Source organism: Fukomys damarensis, unplaced genomic scaffold (assembly GCF_012274545.1).
Source record: "Fukomys damarensis isolate Sample0158 unplaced genomic scaffold, DMR_v1.0_HiC HiC_scaffold_19, whole genome shotgun sequence".
Taxonomy (NCBI): Eukaryota; Metazoa; Chordata; class Mammalia; order Rodentia; family Bathyergidae; genus Fukomys; species Fukomys damarensis.
Genome location: NW_022900931.1, coordinates 24,868,355 through 24,885,776, shown reverse-complemented (window position 1 = coordinate 24,885,776; position 17,422 = coordinate 24,868,355). Strand labels below are relative to the sequence as shown.

The following is a 17,422-nucleotide window of genomic DNA, read 5'->3' as shown; positions in this document are numbered from 1 at the left end:
CTAAATGCTGCTTTTCCTTCCCCTTTACTTTTAAAATTTAAATTGTTTTGATCCACCAGGAACAACTGGCCTTCTCCCCTTCCGGCCACGCTTCTTGGGCGTGGTCCCCTTACCCCGATGCAGTCGGGCAGGTAGCTCAGCATGGTAGCCCTGAGCGTGAAGGCCTCCCCACGGACCACGGAGTAAGGCATCGTGAGCTCCACGAAGAAGGGCTGGAAGGCGCGGAGGGAGGCGGTGCGGGAAAGGCCGAGTCCCACGTCCGGGGACAGGCAGAGGGCCCCGGCCTTCCACTCGGTGATGGTGTCTGGGACCGTGACTCCGACTTCGGCCACGCCCGAAGAGCTGGGAGGGACGATGCGAGGGGCAGAAAGCAGTCTGGTGAGCTGGTTACAGCGAGACGGTTCACTGATAAGCATGACCCAGTGCCAGGCTTCTGAGCCCCCTCCAGAGTTATAGAAACGAGCTATGCAATCAGGGGTCAAGATAGAAAAACAAGGCCTCTTGATAGTTCTAGTGGTCCGGCTATTGTGGTCACACTTCTCACACCACCTCAAATCCTGTGCCACCGCTAGAAATCTGAATAGGGATCGGAAATTGTCACTGAACTCCTCTCTCTCAAATACTATCGCACAATCTTATAAATTACAGTCCAAATGGTTGGCACTATGTGAGACTGCCTCCAATATAATTATAATTATCACATTCACTTTCTGGGATTGACAAGAATACAAATATTTATAGTTGGCGGCTTAACTTAATTAGGCCAGGGTCTTTTAAACTACCCTTTCTTTCCTTTCACTAGATAAATTCACAGGAAAAATGGGTGCACATAATGAAATAATGCTTTTGTACCCAAAGCAGATCATGCAAATGGAGATTACTTACTTCACCAGTACCAGGTCCCAGATCCACGTCTCTGGAAAGTACTTTCGCACAGTCTCAGTGAGTGGCTTTTTATACAGTTCCACAGAAGTCTCAAGCTGGGGTAACATAAATGGCACTGTGAATTTTACAATGAAAGAAAAGAAAATATTTCTCTGAGACTATTTGCATTACCATATGGTATATACACGTCTTCTTCACTTGCTGACGTTACAGTATTAAGAAAACTGCACAGGAAACTATGTGTTCAGCTATCCATTTTGGGGGTAAAATCTCTGTCAAAAGTAGAAACTGAAATCCTTGAGAAAGCAGATCCTGGTGTAGGTGGAGCTGGAAGGAAAAATAAAGTCTATTTACTTGGGTGGGGAAGACAGGAGCACTTCCAAAATGAAAGCAGGGCTTGCGTATCTTTCCAAAGGAATTAGAAGAATCATAACGCAGCAATATATGCTCACTCATGTTTACAGCAGCACAGTTTACAATAGCTACAACTTGGATACAGCCCAGTTGCCCATCAACTGGAGACTGGATAAAGAAGATGTGATTTTTTTTTAATAAAATGGAGTACTACTCAGCCATAAAGAATGAGAAGCTAGAGATATTTACAGCTAAGTGGATGCACACTGAGACCATACTCTTAAGTGAAATTAATAAGTCACATATGTGTAAATACCAAATAGCTTCTCTGGTGTGAAAAACTGAAAGTGTAAATAGGGATCAAAATGTATAGCTGATATTGTGTCATAGGAAGAAAAGGTCTAAAAGAGTAGAGGAAGTGGGACGGGTAAGGGAAAGGTAAAAAGAGAGAAGAAAAGATATGTAAAAAGGAAAAACATGAAAACAATGTCTTTGTAAATGGAAGGGTAGAGGGGCTGAAGAGAGGGCAGAAGAATGGGGAAAAATAAGAACCAAGATGAGTTATGTGAAGATATAAGATCTCAATGATGAATGTAACTGTATTGTATACCTAAAATGTACCAATAAACTTAATAAAGATTTTTTTAAAAAACAAAATGAAAGTAGGGCTTTCATCTCAGAGGGAAGGATAAACATAACACTGCCTTTCAAAAGGAACCATGTGTCTGTAGTGTAAATAGTTTGTGTTTCTAATGACCAGAGCCAGGCAATGTCAACATTATAAATTGAGAGGGTCTTCTTATATTTATCTTCTATAGACATATTGTATCAAACTTGGTCTTTTAACTTCTCTGTACAGTTAGTATAAGGGAAAAATACAAACTGAACCAAAAAGCCACACACCTATGCACAAAATCCCTAATAAGTACATATCTTTGGAGAAGCAAAGAGTATAAGCAAGAATCATAATACTGTCTTGGGTTTCTACTGGCAGGCAATGAAAATCAGGACCATCAACAGGAGTTCTGCGACCTGCATTTTCTTAAAACATTTTCATACACAGATTCAGAGTTGAGGTGCTGCCTTCATGGACTAACTTATTTTCAGAAATAATTTGTGGTGAGCAGATGCAATCAAGAAGCTCCTCCCAGAGACTGTCTCCCCCTGTTATTCATTTGGAAGTTTCTGCATTTATACAGCTTTGTTTCTCCAGTTCCTTTCCTATGATGGGCACCGAGCTTTTAACTTGCTTCTCTTACTTTCCATTTGACTTCCACGCTCAATGTTTTCTAGCATCTCAATTCTCCACTCAGTAGCTTCAACATCTAAGCAATGCCATGTATTCATTAGTTAGAGGGAGTGTAGTGCCTAAGGCTGCTGCCTCTTCTAGGAAATCTTAAAAATATTCCATGCCATGGAAACGGAAAAAAGCAGGAGCAGCTATCCCAATTTCAAACAAGCTGACCAGAGGAGGCAAAGAAGGTTACTACATACAGGTTGAGGGAACAATTCAGGAACAGATAACAATTATAAACAAAACTCACCAAATACTAGTGCACTCAAATATTACTGGACATGATTATCAACACTGTTAAGGGAGGGACCTCAATATCCCATTGTCACAAATTGATAACTGAATAAAAAAATCAAGGGCCGGGGATTTAGCTCAGTGGTGCTGCCACCTGGCCTACAAGCACAAGGTCTAGAGTTCGATTTCCAGTACCAAAAAAAAAAAAAAAAAAAAAAAAAAAAAAAAAAAAAAAAAAAAAAAAATCAAGAAATATGAGAGCTGACCCAACTCTTTAGTATATGTGCTGCTGAAGTGAGCACAGACCCAACTCTTTAAACAAATGAACTTAACAGATATCTACAGATTATTCCACCCAAAAAAACAACAGAATACACATTCTTCTCAGCAGCATATGGAACTTTCTACAAAATAGACCACATGCTAGCTCATAAAGCATGCTTAAGTAAATGCAAAATAATCTATAACTATCCCATGTAAATTATCAGGTGACAGTGCAAAAAGACTAGAAGTCAATGGCAAAAGCAAATACAGAAATTAAGCAAACAAATGGAAATCAAACAATACCCTCTTGGATAATCAGTGTGTCACAAAATTAGACAATTCCCAGAATAAAATGATAATGCTACTATGATATACCAAAACCTATGGGGTACAATGAAAGCCATCTGCTTAGGGAAGTTTATAACAATGAACATTCATATTCAGAAGAGCAAAGAAAGTCAAAATAAATAATCTAATGATACAATTCACGGTCCTACATAAATAAGAACAATCCAAATTCAAAGCTAATGCAGTGAAGAAAGTTATAAAGATCAGAGCAGAAATTAATGCAACCGAGATTAAAAAATAAATATAAAGAATTAATTGAAGGGCTGATTCACAGAAAGAATAAACTAAACAGACAAACCACTGGCCAAACTTACAAAGAAAAGGAAAGAAAGGATCTGGGTTGATACAGGGATAAATTTAAACAGCAAGTTCAAAATTCACTCTGCTGAAATCCAGAAGATTATTAGTAACTATTTTGAGACCCTGTTCTCCAATATATAGAATTCTGAAGAAACTGATCGATTCATAAATACATATAAATTACCAAAACTGAACCAAGAATTTACAAAAATCTTGAATAATCCAATTATAAGCAATGATTGAAGAAGTGATTTTTTAAAAAACTAGTAAGGGCCAGGAATTTAGCTCAGTGGTTCCGCCGCCCTCCTCACAAGTGCAAGGTCCTGAGTTGAATCCCCAGTACCAAAAAAAAAACAAAACAAAACAAAAACTACTAACTAAGAAAAGTCCAGTACCCAATGGATTCACTGTTGAACTCTACAAGAATATTAGGGAAGATCTAATGCCAATATTCCGCAAACACTTTAAAAAAATTGAAAGGGAAGAAGTACTCCCAAAGTTATTCCTAAAAGCTAGCATTACCCTGATTTGAAAACCAGAAAAGGATTCAACCAAGAATGAGAACTATAAGCCAATTTCTTTAATGAACATATATGCAAAAATCTCAACAAAACACTGGAAAACAGAACACAACAAATCATCAAAAACATCATACACCATGACCAAGTAAGATTCATCCCAGGGATGCAGGGATGGTTGAACACATGCAAAGTGATAAATGTAATTCATTACATGAACAAAAACAAGGACAGAAATCACCTGATCTTCTCAATAGATGCAGAAAAGCCTTTGAAATATCAAATACCATTCATGATAAAAATCCTGAAGAAATAGGCATAGAAATAGCTTTCATCTCAACCTGATAGAAGCCATTTACAACAAGCCAATGGCCAACATCGTATTAAATGGAGAAAAGTTGAAAGCTTTCCCCTTGAAATCAGGAACAAAACAAGGATGCCTACTATAACCACACTTATACAATATAGTTCTAAAAACATTAACTAGAGCAATCAGGCAAGATAAAGAAAAGGGATAAGTATAAGAAAAAAGTCATTTTATCATTATTTGCAAATCACATGATCCTCTACATATAAGACCCAAAAACTCCATAAAACTACTCCTATAATTAATAACCAAATTCAGTAGTACAGTAGGATACAATGTCAACACAAAAAAATTAACAGTGCCCCTGTACACTAGTAATGAACTCACTTAGAAATTAGGATATCATTACCATTCATAATAGCATCAAGAAAAATTAAATAGTTCAGAATTAACCTAACCAAGGATGTAAAGACCTCTATAATTAAAACTACAGTACTCTGGCAAAGGAGATCAATGAGAACATCAGAAAATGGGACGCTATCCCCTGTTCCTAGATAGGCAGAATCAATACAGTCAAAATGGCCATATCTCCAAAAGTAATATACAAATTTAACACAATCCCATTTAAAATAACAATACAATTGCTCACATAACTAGATAAAACAATCCTAAAATTAGTATAGAACCAGAAGAGACCCAGAAAGAACAAACGCAATATTGGGCAACAAGAACAAGACAGGAGGAATCACAATACCAGACTTCAAGTTATACTACAAAGCTACAATGATAAAAACAGCATGATACTGGGGGGAAAGAAACAGACATGTGGATCAATAGAACAGAATAGGGAATGCAGAAACATTGCCTGGCACATCCAGCTAGCTACCTGACCTTTGACAAAGGGATCAAAAAAGTATGTTGAAGGAATGAGAGTCCCTTAAACTTACTTTTGTTAAGCAGCAATAAAATGTATATATCAAACAAATTCTGATAAATTGAATATTGAGTTTCCTGTATTGAATATCATTCACTCTGAATTTCAGTCCTATTATTTTTTCCTTTATTTTTTATCCTGGAACGTAACTCTGTGTCTGTCCTTGTGATCAATGATTTTAAGAATCATATGTCCAAAACCTGCAGCATCTTCTGTTAATAATGAATTTTATAAAATTATAGTTGGAAGTACTGTTTTGAAACTAAAGTGGATGTGCAATGAGTTCATAGACTAGACCTGCAATGTTGCTCAGATGTCAAAGACTTTAGGAAACAATTCTTTCAGGAATCATTATCTGGGAAATATCTTGAGAGCTTGTTTGGAGATTCTAGCAGAGTGCAGCTACTCACATACCTTTGACTAGGGAATCGATCCTCCTTTATTGGGGGTGGCCATCCTCTTTGACAGAGTGGGCAGCTTCTGGAGTGATGCACATGGAGAGGTGAGGGAGGAAGGGGACACAGCCTAGCCAGCCAGATCAGCCAAATCAACCCTGGCTATCACTGGGGTGGCAGACGTCACAGCCAGATCACCCTCACACCCATATCCAGGAAATATCTTACAATCACATCACACGTGAGTACCTTGCATCACATTATTATATAAGAAGGAAATTTAATAATCAATTCTTTTGAGTGTCTCACTTTACCAATAAAATTGATTCTTGAAGAGAACTGACATCTTTCATGCCACACATCAGGAGGTTTGGATCCTAATAAATCTTTCCTTTATTTTTCACTATGTTAATGAAGATAATCAACTGAGAGGTGATATTCTAGGGAATGTTGGAAAGAATGAGTAGAATCTGAGAGGAAACATTTGGCTATAGATTTAAGACTGAAAGTTTCAAAACACTGCAGACAGAATTAGGAAACAGAGGGGCTGTGGGTTGAGCTCAGTGGTTCCACCACCTGCCTCGCAAGTGCAAGGACCCAAGTTTGATCCCAGGTACCAAAAACAAACAAACAAACAAACAAAAAAGAATTAGGAAATAGAGTGACTATATTTACTTTGTAGGGCAATTTGACATTTCTTTTGATATCTTTTCTTTGCTTCAAATGATTTTATTCACCACTTTCTACGTCCCATATACTTGCAAAAGCTCTCTTTGTTCCATATGCTACACCTGAGAATGTTTTTGATGCTTCACAGAATTATTTGCTTTTCTTGTATGCTCTATATATCTGTTTTAGTAATTATTATCTGTTCCCTTATTGCCTTGTTTTTGTTTTTGTTTGTTGGGTGGCAATCCTATCAAAAGTGTCTAACCTATCAAAAGAAATGGCCCCAGTCTTGTCCTTGACTTGTCCAGATAACTTTGGGTGATCAACTAGTCAGTTTGCTCATGTAATCTTGGCTTCTTTCCCACTGATATGAACAACATTATCGGCTCTACCATTGTCGTCATCTTTGCTAAATCAATTTCCATTCTTCCAAAACAAGTTTATTTGTTATTTTACCTGCTCTTGGTAATGATGTATGGTCAGGACACAATTTAGGATCTCTGATCTTCAAGTTAGTGAATGCGATTAAGCCCATGCTCTGAAAAAAACAACAATTATCCAAGGATATGTGAATATTTTTAAATTATGTAAAAATATTATACTATCCAGCCGTGACATAATTTTGCATAACCACAAAGAGTGTCTCTTCACATTGTGTTCCTCATGCACTAGCACAGCAAAGCTGGGCACTGTAATATAAAGTTCAGCATTATAGAACCAGAGAACACGCAGACAGGGACATGGGACTCATGGTCAGACATTTGTCCTGCCCTACGCTCTGCGACAAAGAGCTTTATTACATGAGCGAGTCCCTGACCCTCTCTATGTCTCTGTTTCCTTAGCGGGAAAAAAATAGATAGTTTAAATTGGGCAATTTCTAAGAATTTTCTTCCAGGTGGTCCTGGAGATCAGACCCAAGGTTCTGCCACTCAGCTCCGCCAGCAGCTTGACTCTGAGGTTCATTACCAATATCCTGTTGTATTAATCTTAAACAACCCCAAGGGCAGAGTACTAATTAGCAATATGGGCTTTACCTCCATGTATCTGAAAGCGTCCTTGTCATTTCTGCGTGATAGAGAATATGAGATTCTATCAAAGTCTCTATGCTCATTATTCTGACAGTTTTCTGGATCATTTGTCAAATGATTTAATGTTGTGATGTAATCAAAATCCATCATACTTAGCAGGTCATATATCTATAAAAGACAAGAAAACAAATGATGAAATGTCTTTCTTGCTCTTTCCTGGATGACTCCCCTAACAAAAGAAAAAGTATACATATATATATATATATATATATGATTGCTATAAATTTTGGGGGGCAGGTATCAGGGATCAAACTCAGGTCCTCACGCTTGCAGGGCAGGCAGCAGAACCATTGAGCTAAATGCACACTTGCGCTTTTGGATGACTCCCCTAACAAAAGAAAAAATATACATATATATATATATATATATATATGATTGCTATAAATTTTGGGGGGCAGGTATCAGGGATCAAACTCAGGTCCTCACGCTTGCAGGGCAGGCAGCAGAACCATTGAGCTAAATGCACTGCCCTATAAATCATTTCTTAAGTATATTTGTGATCTATTAGAGATTTTCTAGATACTTTGTTTTGAAGGGTGTTTTAGCCTAAAGGTGATTATCAAATTCAAGCAAAGACTAAAAATTTTCCAAGCATCCAAGAATCACAGCAACATCAAGAGAAATTTAAAATTCTGTACCTTTCATTTGAGAAAGATAATATTTATAATACTGTCAAGGTAAAATATATGACATCCATGTTAGAAAATATTTTACAAAATATATCAGCCAACCAATAAACATACAATATCAAGTTCACACTTTTAGTTGACTACTGAAATATTTTTTTAAAACCCATGACAGCTGGATTAGGCAAAACATAAGTAACTGGGAGAGGTCTGAATAAAGAATTCTCTGCTGCCTTTCTTTAAATATCCACCCTCCCAAACAAGAAAAAAATCTCCAGCTGTGATAAAATTACGGTATGTTTAATTCTCCAAATACAATTCATAAAATCGGAAAGCAGACAGAAGGCTTGCAAATGATTTGGCCCAAATGGAAGAGTGACACAGCTACACGAGACAGTGCTGAAGTGTAGTAGGTACATTTGCCAAAAAGCCTCTGAAAGCTTTAGGATTTGGAAGCATGGGGTCCCTTAGAAGAAAAAAGATGGGTGAACATGGCATGAAGGAAGCCAAAGGAAAAAGAGATGGGTGTGCTTCCCTGGAGAGGGCTAGCAGGTAGGGTCTCGGGAATGGGCACATCTCAGCTCTGTCTCAGAAAGAAGCTTGTCCTTGGATGGAATGGACGGGCTCAGGGGAAAACACATCTCACACCTTCAACATTGTGCCTGCTCCTTTTCAAAGTTCTTGCTGGCCATCTTACAAATCAACAGTATGCCCCATCATGTGACAAGTATTGCTCCCAAGCCCAACTTTGATCAACTTTTCCTGCTTCACTCTAAACTACAAATAAATAGCTAAGGATCATCAGTCAGTTTCCAACATGAATGACAGAGACCAAACAAGAAAACAGAGGAAAATTAGGAAAGACCTGCAAATCAGAAACAAAAGAAAACTCCAAAAGAAGAAAGCATTCTGGTGCCTGCCTCACAAGCGCAAGGGCCCAGGTTTGATCCCTGGTACCGAAAAGAAAAAAGAAAATCACAACATAATACCCTATAAAACTGTCCTATGCATAGGAAAGATCACAACCATGAAACTACAACAAGACATAAAAATAAAATAATTGGGAAACAATAGCTTCCAAAATTAGGAATGAGAGTATGCTAATTTTAAACAAAATCTCTAGGAATATTAAATTGTAAATGTTGAGGAAATCTTCCAGAAAATAGAAAAACAAAGGAAAATAGGGGTAAATGGTGGTATAATACATTATAGACAAATGGACAATATTTGAAATCAGATGCAAGCTCTGAAATGTGCTGCTTGTTTTGTTTCACCCTTAGCACAATGCATTGATAAATTCTTCCAAACTACACTTTTATATCTGATAATGAAGATATATCTCTGTCATGCCATGACCATTAAAAATGATAATATATGTGAAAGAAAGTTGACAATTATTAATCTCCAAAGTCATATGAAGCATTGTGATTCATCGCTCCCTTTTCCGAACAGGTGGATCCCCAGGGCAGGGTGGAGGGTGGGACTCACAGAGGACTCAGAGAGCTCGGCCTCGGGCTTCTGGAGCAGCACGCTCTGGTCGACCGCCCGCAGGGCGCAGAGCGACTGAGGCGCAGCTGTGATGTGCAGGTGGGCTTGTGACGCTGGGAGACTTTGCGCGGGGCTGAAGCTCAAACCCACCTGTGAGAAAGTGCAGTCAGAAGCTTTGTGAGCTACTTGGCATCGCAGGCCTACAGCCCACCGCGGAGAGTTCTCCTGAGGGTCTTTGCTGCCTTTCCTTCACCCAGGTTTACTTGAGCAATACTTGGGAGGGTCATATTCTGAAGCAACAAATGACCACTGGGAGTGATGGATATTCTTGTTCATTGCTTTTAAGGACCGTTTATATATATGTTGTATTTTTCCGGGGAAAATGTCACTGATTCCAACTGTGGATATTTGTGGCCCCCTCCCCCTCTCCTCCCCCTCCCTCCCTCTCTCTCTCTCCCGCTCTCTCATCTTTGACCCAATTCCCCATTTCATTTCAGGTGAGTGGGATTCAAGTGGGCCAATGGGAAGAGAGTAACACTGTGGTTGTTTGAGTTCACGGAAGGGGAGAAAGGAAGACATTAGCTGCAGGATACAAAGTTGCAATTACACAAGATGAATTGAATCCCACAGATCTGCCTTAGGCACGTATTTAACATTGCTATATTGTCCACTTAAGAACTTGACGAGCGGATATTTTCTAACTTAAATATTATCATACACATACAGAAATAACGAAGATAGGATGGGATAAAAGTGTGCTGGACGAAGAGTTGGGAAACCTGGATCTTAGTTTTGGTCCTGCCATAAAATGTGTATGGCTTTGAATAAGTGACTAAATTACTATGTATGACCTCAATCCTTTATCTATAAAGTAATTTATGTCCTTCTTAAACTTCTGTTTATGTTCTTTTCATTTTTGTCATTTTAGAAAATAAATCACCAACCTTGCTGTAAAGACAATTTGCGATCTTAAATTGTGCAGAATCCGCGATCACTTCCCGGTTGGGTAAAATGGCGTAGAGGAGCATTTTGGCGACGGGAGCCATGTGCGGCACCATAGGGACCGACAGATTAAAGTGGCCTTGAGCTGCGGCACAGAAGGGAAGGGATAGAGAGTCATGGCCCATGCAGTGGAAGGAAACCCGAAGGGCTGCACGACAGCCTCACGCTGACAACATTCCTACGCGTGTACAGGGCTTTATGGTCTGAATGCTAATGGCTAGTCAGGGTGTGAAAAAACAGGGCAGGTTATCTTCCTCCGAAAGAGCCTGGCTGTGCAAAAACATGTCCACGTTACTTTTCCCCTCTGAATAGGGGGAAAACATGGTAATCTCTTTTGTTTTTTATACCTTGGCTAGGCTAAATCGCATCATTAGCTCTCAGCACAATAAGGTGGAATCGGGCGGGGATTTAGCTCAGTGGCGGTGTGCTTGCAAAGCAAGTGCAAGGTCGTAAATTCGAGCCCAGTACCGAAAAACAAAAACAAAACACAATAAGATGGTATCGAGCAATGCCACCACCTCAAATGACTTTACATTTGTGACTTAGGGAGGGGGAATGGCATGGAGATGACAGCCAAGCCCTGAAGGTCCCCGGTGATGGGTTGCTGTGGAGTACAGGTTACCGCAGGGAAGTCGACACTTAGAAACACAGACCTTTTCTTTAAAACATCTTGTTTGAACCAAATGTTCCCAGCATTCACATTATATAAGGGAAAATTATGCAGCTATAGAAATCTCCTTTAGCATTACTCAAATCGAAGACATCAGTAAGCCTCCAAAGGGCTCTGTGATTTCTCTTTATTTCCTTCCTTCTTCTTTCAGTGCTGGGGATGAGGGTCTTGTACAAGCTAGGCAAACACTGCACTTCACCCTCAGCCCTCCACTCATTCTTTTAATCATTCAAACATTAATATCACTAGAGTGACCAAGAGGCCAAGGCACAAGGGGTGGGGATTTAGCTCAGTGGTGCTGCCACCTGCCTCACAAGCTCAAGATCCTGAGTTTGATCCCGGTTAAAAAAAAAAAAAAAAAAAAAAAGTCCAAGGCAGACAACATTTAGATCTTATTGGATTAAAAAATAGCATACATTTTGCCTTTTTTGGTGAAGTTCCTGGTCTGACTACATGGATTACTCACATGTACAAGTATATGCATATTTACTGATGTTGGGTAATGTTCACCTTGCCAGTCTGAGACTTCACAGCTCTCAAACTGAGTTGATGATGTGAGTGAGGACACCCAGGAAGAGTCACAACTTTGAGTTCCATCTGTCAACACCGTGTCGTGGGGACACAGGAAGCATCACAACATCTCTATTTTGCTCAGTCGTGGGGCAGACCTTGCTGAGTATGAAGGGGGAATGGCCAGAGACATATTGGTGGATTCAGAGCACTCACATTCTCCTGGTTCCATGAGGAAAGCATGGGTTCCAGTTTGAACGATGCTGCCCTTGGTTGTGATCTAAATTAAAAAGCATTGTCTCAGTATATCTGCCCACTCCTGAGATCTGACTCCCACATAATGAGTTGAGGCTCAGAGCCTCAGACCACATTCTCCAGCCCAGTGAAAAGTCAAATGGTCAAGAGAGACATGGTTAGGAAATCGAAGGATTTCAATATTTTTGTGCCTCGAGGTCAGATTCCATTTCTCAGCTTGGAGGCAGAACTCACCAGGTAATAGAAGATCATCTCCCTCAGCTCCCCCAAGACCTGTCCATTCAGAATGTAACGTGCATGAACTGTATGGATTTGGCCACAGGGTAAGGCACCAGCCACAGGCTCAAGGTAGACAAAGCTCTTGCTGAAGGAGAAAACAGAATCCACACCATAAACTAGTTCTCTGAGTTCTTCTTTAATACAATAGTTCTTAAAACAAAGACCCTGCTCCTTGTAGTAGACCTGAAAAAACAAAAATAAATACTGTGTTGTGGACTGCTTACTGGAAGGACCTCCTGTTCTAACTGCATAAGCTTACTCCCTCACCTGAGTGAGACAATTGTTAGATAATTTTTGGCTTCTTAATAAAAACTGAAGAAAATTATCCCTTGCTGCTAAATGAATGAATTTATGCTCCATCCCCTTAATTTCAGAAGTTTGGGGGAAGTATTTACACCTACATGTAAAGAAAAGTGAAGAATATCTTCTGTGTAGATTATTATCTAAACAGAACAGATCCAGAGACACTGGGAAATGTCACTGAGGAGAACAACTGTGCTAAAGACCTAAGTTGATCTTCAGCAAATAGATGTCTCAAAATAGTGGGGCTTCCTCAAATTGTGTAAATGAATAAGCAGCAGAACCAATGCATAGGTGAATGCTGCCATTACTGTGACACCAGGAACTGGCCTTGCAACGTCTCTGAAGCTCTGTACCTTTCAGCCTTGCAAAATTTATCTGTGCTACAATTATACTTTGCTCTCATATAATACTAGTTCCTTACTAATTCAGGTTTTATTGTTGTGGGGTTTTGTTCGCTTGTTTGTTTGTTTACAGTATTGAGGATGGAGCTCAGGGTCTTGCACATTCTAGACAAGTGCTCTGCCTCTAAGCCGCATCCCCTCTCTCCTTCCTCTTTGTGCATCAAAAGACTGTGTGGCCTTCTTCTCAACCTTCACTCTACTTTGTTCATATATCCATAGTAATGTTAAGAGGTGTTACAATATTCTATGGATTTTTCTACCATCAATGATGTAGATCCATAAAATACGGGTCATGATTATTTTTAATAACAAGGACTAGCACAGTGCACAGCAATTCAATTATGCCATGAGTGTCTCTGTCTGGGAAATAAACATAATATTTGGGGCAATTAGAGAACATTTATATCCCTGATTGAAAAAAAGTTATTCTTTTTTATTTGCAAATGATTTGAGAAATATAGAATATAACCAAAACAAAATCAGATAATAATTAATCAAGAATATAATATTTAAAAGGACATCTTTATGGTTTGGCAGTTAGTTCTGTATTCTTTCTCCTCTTTAATTATTTATCAAGAATGTCTCATAATTCATTCCAAATTAAGGCAAACTAGAATATAAATCTCTTTTTTCTTGAGGTAAGAACTACTGAGGTGCAATTCTGTTACCAAGACTTCTCCTTGTGTTCTCACTTCCAAACTTACATTGAAAGTGAAGGAGGAATGTTCAATGTCAGTGGTGTTAATGGAGAACTCTACCAGGCCATGCTCATCAGTGGTAGCATTGGTGGTATAAGAGTTTATTTTATCCACGTGTAGGGAGACATGTTCATTTACGATAGGAACTCCTTTCTTCTCAAGGAGTAGCTGTAATAGAACAATGAAGGAAGCTGTGAATTAGATTTGATACTACTACCCAGGACTACAGGAGCAAAATACTTTTCTGACATTACATAAAGGCCAAATAGCTTCCCATCACTAACCTAAGTCTGCTTTTATTTCCCAGGTGGGATCTTTTTAAACTGATAATGGACTGAATAAACAAAACAATAAGTAAGTTTACAGAAGATACTAATAAAAAGCTAGATGACCTGAACAAAATGGTACAAAACATAAATGACCACCTTAAGAAAGAATTAGACTCCATGAGAAGGCATCAAGCAGGAATTTGGGAGTTTAAAAATTCTGTTGAAAGTATGGGCAGCAGAAGTAATCAGTATGAGAACAGAATGTCAGAACTGTGAGATCAGGCTGCTGGCAGAGGCCAATTACTCAGAGATACCTTTAAAAAAAAACAACAGAACATGGAAAATGGACCCAACAGCTGCTAGATGACACAGGACTAATCTAAGATTGAATGAAATTAGTGAAAAACCAGAAGACCACACAAATCACACACACACACACACACACACACACACACACACACACACACAACCCTGTTAACAAAAATAATAGCAGAAATCTTTCTAAATTATATGGGAGAAATTGACATACAGATAAGTGATTCATATAGAACCCCAAATAGCCATGATCAGAGAAGAATTCCTTAACACATCATAGTCAAAATTCCAGACTTCTAAAAGAAGAACAAAAACCTTAAAAGCTCTTAGAGCAAAGCAACAAATTACTTACAAAGGTAAACTCATTAGAATTACAGCAGACTACACAGCACAAACTAAAGGCCAGTAGAACACAGAGAGAAGTATTTTAAGCATTAAAGGAAAACAACTTCCAACCCTGACTGATGTATCCTGCAAAAATATGTTTCAATTGATGGAGAAATAAGGTATTTCCATTACAATGAGCATCTTAAATTTTTCAAGACAAAATAGTAATGAAGATGTAAGTGATTATAAGGGTGATTATAAGGACAGTAGTACCTATAAAACTTCATGGTGCTCGGGTGAGAATAGCTACAATAACTAGTTCTGTATGAGTTTCAGAGGAGTAAGCAATGACCACCAAACCAGCACTACACAAAGTTCTCAAGGATATACTAGAAAGAGAAAATGAAGCCAACAATGCCAAAAAGTCTAATATAAGGAATGTACCAGGTGGGGTGAGAAGTTAAGCAGTGGGGAAAAAAGAATGAGAAACAGGTAAATAATGAAATGACAGAAATAAGTAAATAGTGGTCAGAAATGACAATGTGAATAATCTCAATTCTCAAATCAAAGGACAAAGATTGGCACAATGATTTGAAAAACAAAACCAACTCTCTGCTATATACAAAAAACTCACTGAATACAGAAAGAAGTTCAGAGACTAAAAATCACAGGATAAGAAACAATATTCCATGCAATAAGAACCCAAAAGCAACCAGAAGTAGCTAATTATTTTCAAAGTGGTCTTCAAGCCAAAATTGATCACAAGAAGCAAAAAAGGTCACTACGTGTTAGTGAAGGAAACAATTCAACAGTAAATGACAGCATCTACAAACATATATGCACCAAATACCGGCAAACTCAACTTCACAAAACAAATACTATTGGAAATTAAAAATCAGATAAAGAATACAATTACAGAGCTAGGGATTTAGCTCAGTGGCACTGTGCCTGCCTCGCAAGCACAAGGTCCTGAGTTTGATCCCCAGTACCAAAAAAAAAAACAATGACAGTGGAAATGTTTGATACCCCACTATTACAAATAGATAAATCAACTGAATGAAAGATCAACAAATAAATATGAGAACCAAATCTTTTTTTAAAAAATGGACTTCACAGATATATACTTAGGGGTCCACCCAAAAACAACAGAGTACACATTCACTTAAGAAACACATGGAACTTTCCCCATAATAGATGATATACTAGTTCAAGCATGCTTAAATACAGGCAAAAGAACTGAAATTATGCTGTGCACATTGTAAAAATATAGTGCATTGAAACAACAAATCAATGGCAAAAGAAACCACAGAAACCATGCACATATGGAAATTAAACGATACCATCTTGAATAAACAATGGGCCACAAAAGAAAGCCAAGAAAAAATTAGCTCCTAAAAGAACCTGAAATGCTAGTACACCATACCAGAATCTATGGGATACAATAAACATAGTCCTAATAGGGAAGTTTATAGTTGTGAACACTCATATTCAGAAAAAGAATGAACCAAAATAATCTAATGATGCACCTGAAGGTCCTACACAAACAAGAACAATCCAGGCCTGCGCCCGACCCAGCCACCATCCTTCCAGGCCCCTGAACCCCCATAAGCCCCCCCCCGGCACTCTCAGACTTCCTGACTGTGCCAGTCTTTGGACCCACTCTACAGAGGCAGAGGTGGTCATCAAGGGTATTTTTCTGAGTTCCCAACTTTGAACATCTTTAAAGAAAGGGCATGGGAAACCTCTAATAGAATGTTGTGGAGTTCAACCATTCAGAAGGTTGGAGAACTCAATCTGGGCCTTGCAGCCCAAGGTCAGTCAGCATCATGGGGTTCAGCCATCAGCTAACTGAGATCAGGGGTCTTGCATCCTTGCTCTGTCTGAGCCATTAAATGGTAAATACATTATATTGAAATTTTGTTCACTGTAGACATGTTCTGGACTGCTTCTTGATTTCAATTTAATTCAAATGATTTAAGGGTGATAGACTAGTGACTACCACAGGTGGTCAGTGTCCAAGTTGTGCTTGATCTTAATGTGCTGCTGATTGTATCAGTTGGGATAAAGCATTGTGGTTGATTTGATGAGCTGTTTTCTCTGATGTTATGAAGATGAGAATGTTTGTGGGTCATTAGAGACACAGAAGCTAGGGCACAACTATATCAGGAAGATTTGGGTGATAATCCAGAGATTAAACCAAGGACAGTCCGACAACAAAAATAAAAATGAGAAAACACTTAAGCAAGATACAAGGACAGACTTCCAGTTTATCAATGGCAAACAATAGGGCAAATGAGGAGGAAAAGGCCTATAGTGAACCACCAGGACACCCTGAACTCAAAGCACAGGAAGTAACAAAACAGATCAATCAGGCTCTAGAAAAATTCAAAACGGAAATAATTTCCAAGATAACCATAGAGATAGTGAGCAAAATGGAGGTCATGATTCGAGCCTCTAGAGAAGAAACTGACAAAAAAGTAGATCAGCTCAGGACCATGATAGAAGCCATGAAGGCCCAGCATAAGAAAGAAATGGAAAAAATAAAGAAACTGAAAAAAGTAGATCAGCTCAGGACCATGATAGAAGCCATGAAGGCCCAGCATAAGAAAGAAATGGAAAAAATAAACGTCCAACATAGGAAAGAAATGGAATCCATAAAACAGATTCAAACATATCCAGGAGAGAAAAA

At 38.7% G+C, this 17,422-nt stretch overlaps 1 protein-coding gene across 4 annotated transcripts in view; it reads right to left on the bottom strand.

Moving 5' to 3' along the window:
- Nucleotides 1-17,422, bottom strand: part of LOC104850731 (alpha-1-inhibitor 3-like) — a 50,336-nt gene that overhangs the window by 17,369 nt on the left and 15,545 nt on the right. For all 4 annotated transcript variants that reach the window (XM_010607798.3, XM_010607799.3, XM_010607797.3 and 1 more), the window contains exons 11-19: nt 13,829-13,990; nt 12,376-12,603; nt 12,103-12,166; nt 10,649-10,791; nt 9,705-9,854; nt 7,537-7,698; nt 6,959-7,040; nt 886-1,000; nt 114-342 (exon numbers count right to left, since the gene is read on the bottom strand). In XM_010607798.3, coding sequence (XP_010606100.1) covers nt 114-342; nt 886-1,000; nt 6,959-7,040; nt 7,537-7,698; nt 9,705-9,854; nt 10,649-10,791; nt 12,103-12,166; nt 12,376-12,603; nt 13,829-13,990 — 1,335 coding nt within the window. The remainder of the gene's footprint in view (nt 1-113; nt 343-885; nt 1,001-6,958; nt 7,041-7,536; nt 7,699-9,704; nt 9,855-10,648; nt 10,792-12,102; nt 12,167-12,375; nt 12,604-13,828; nt 13,991-17,422) is intronic.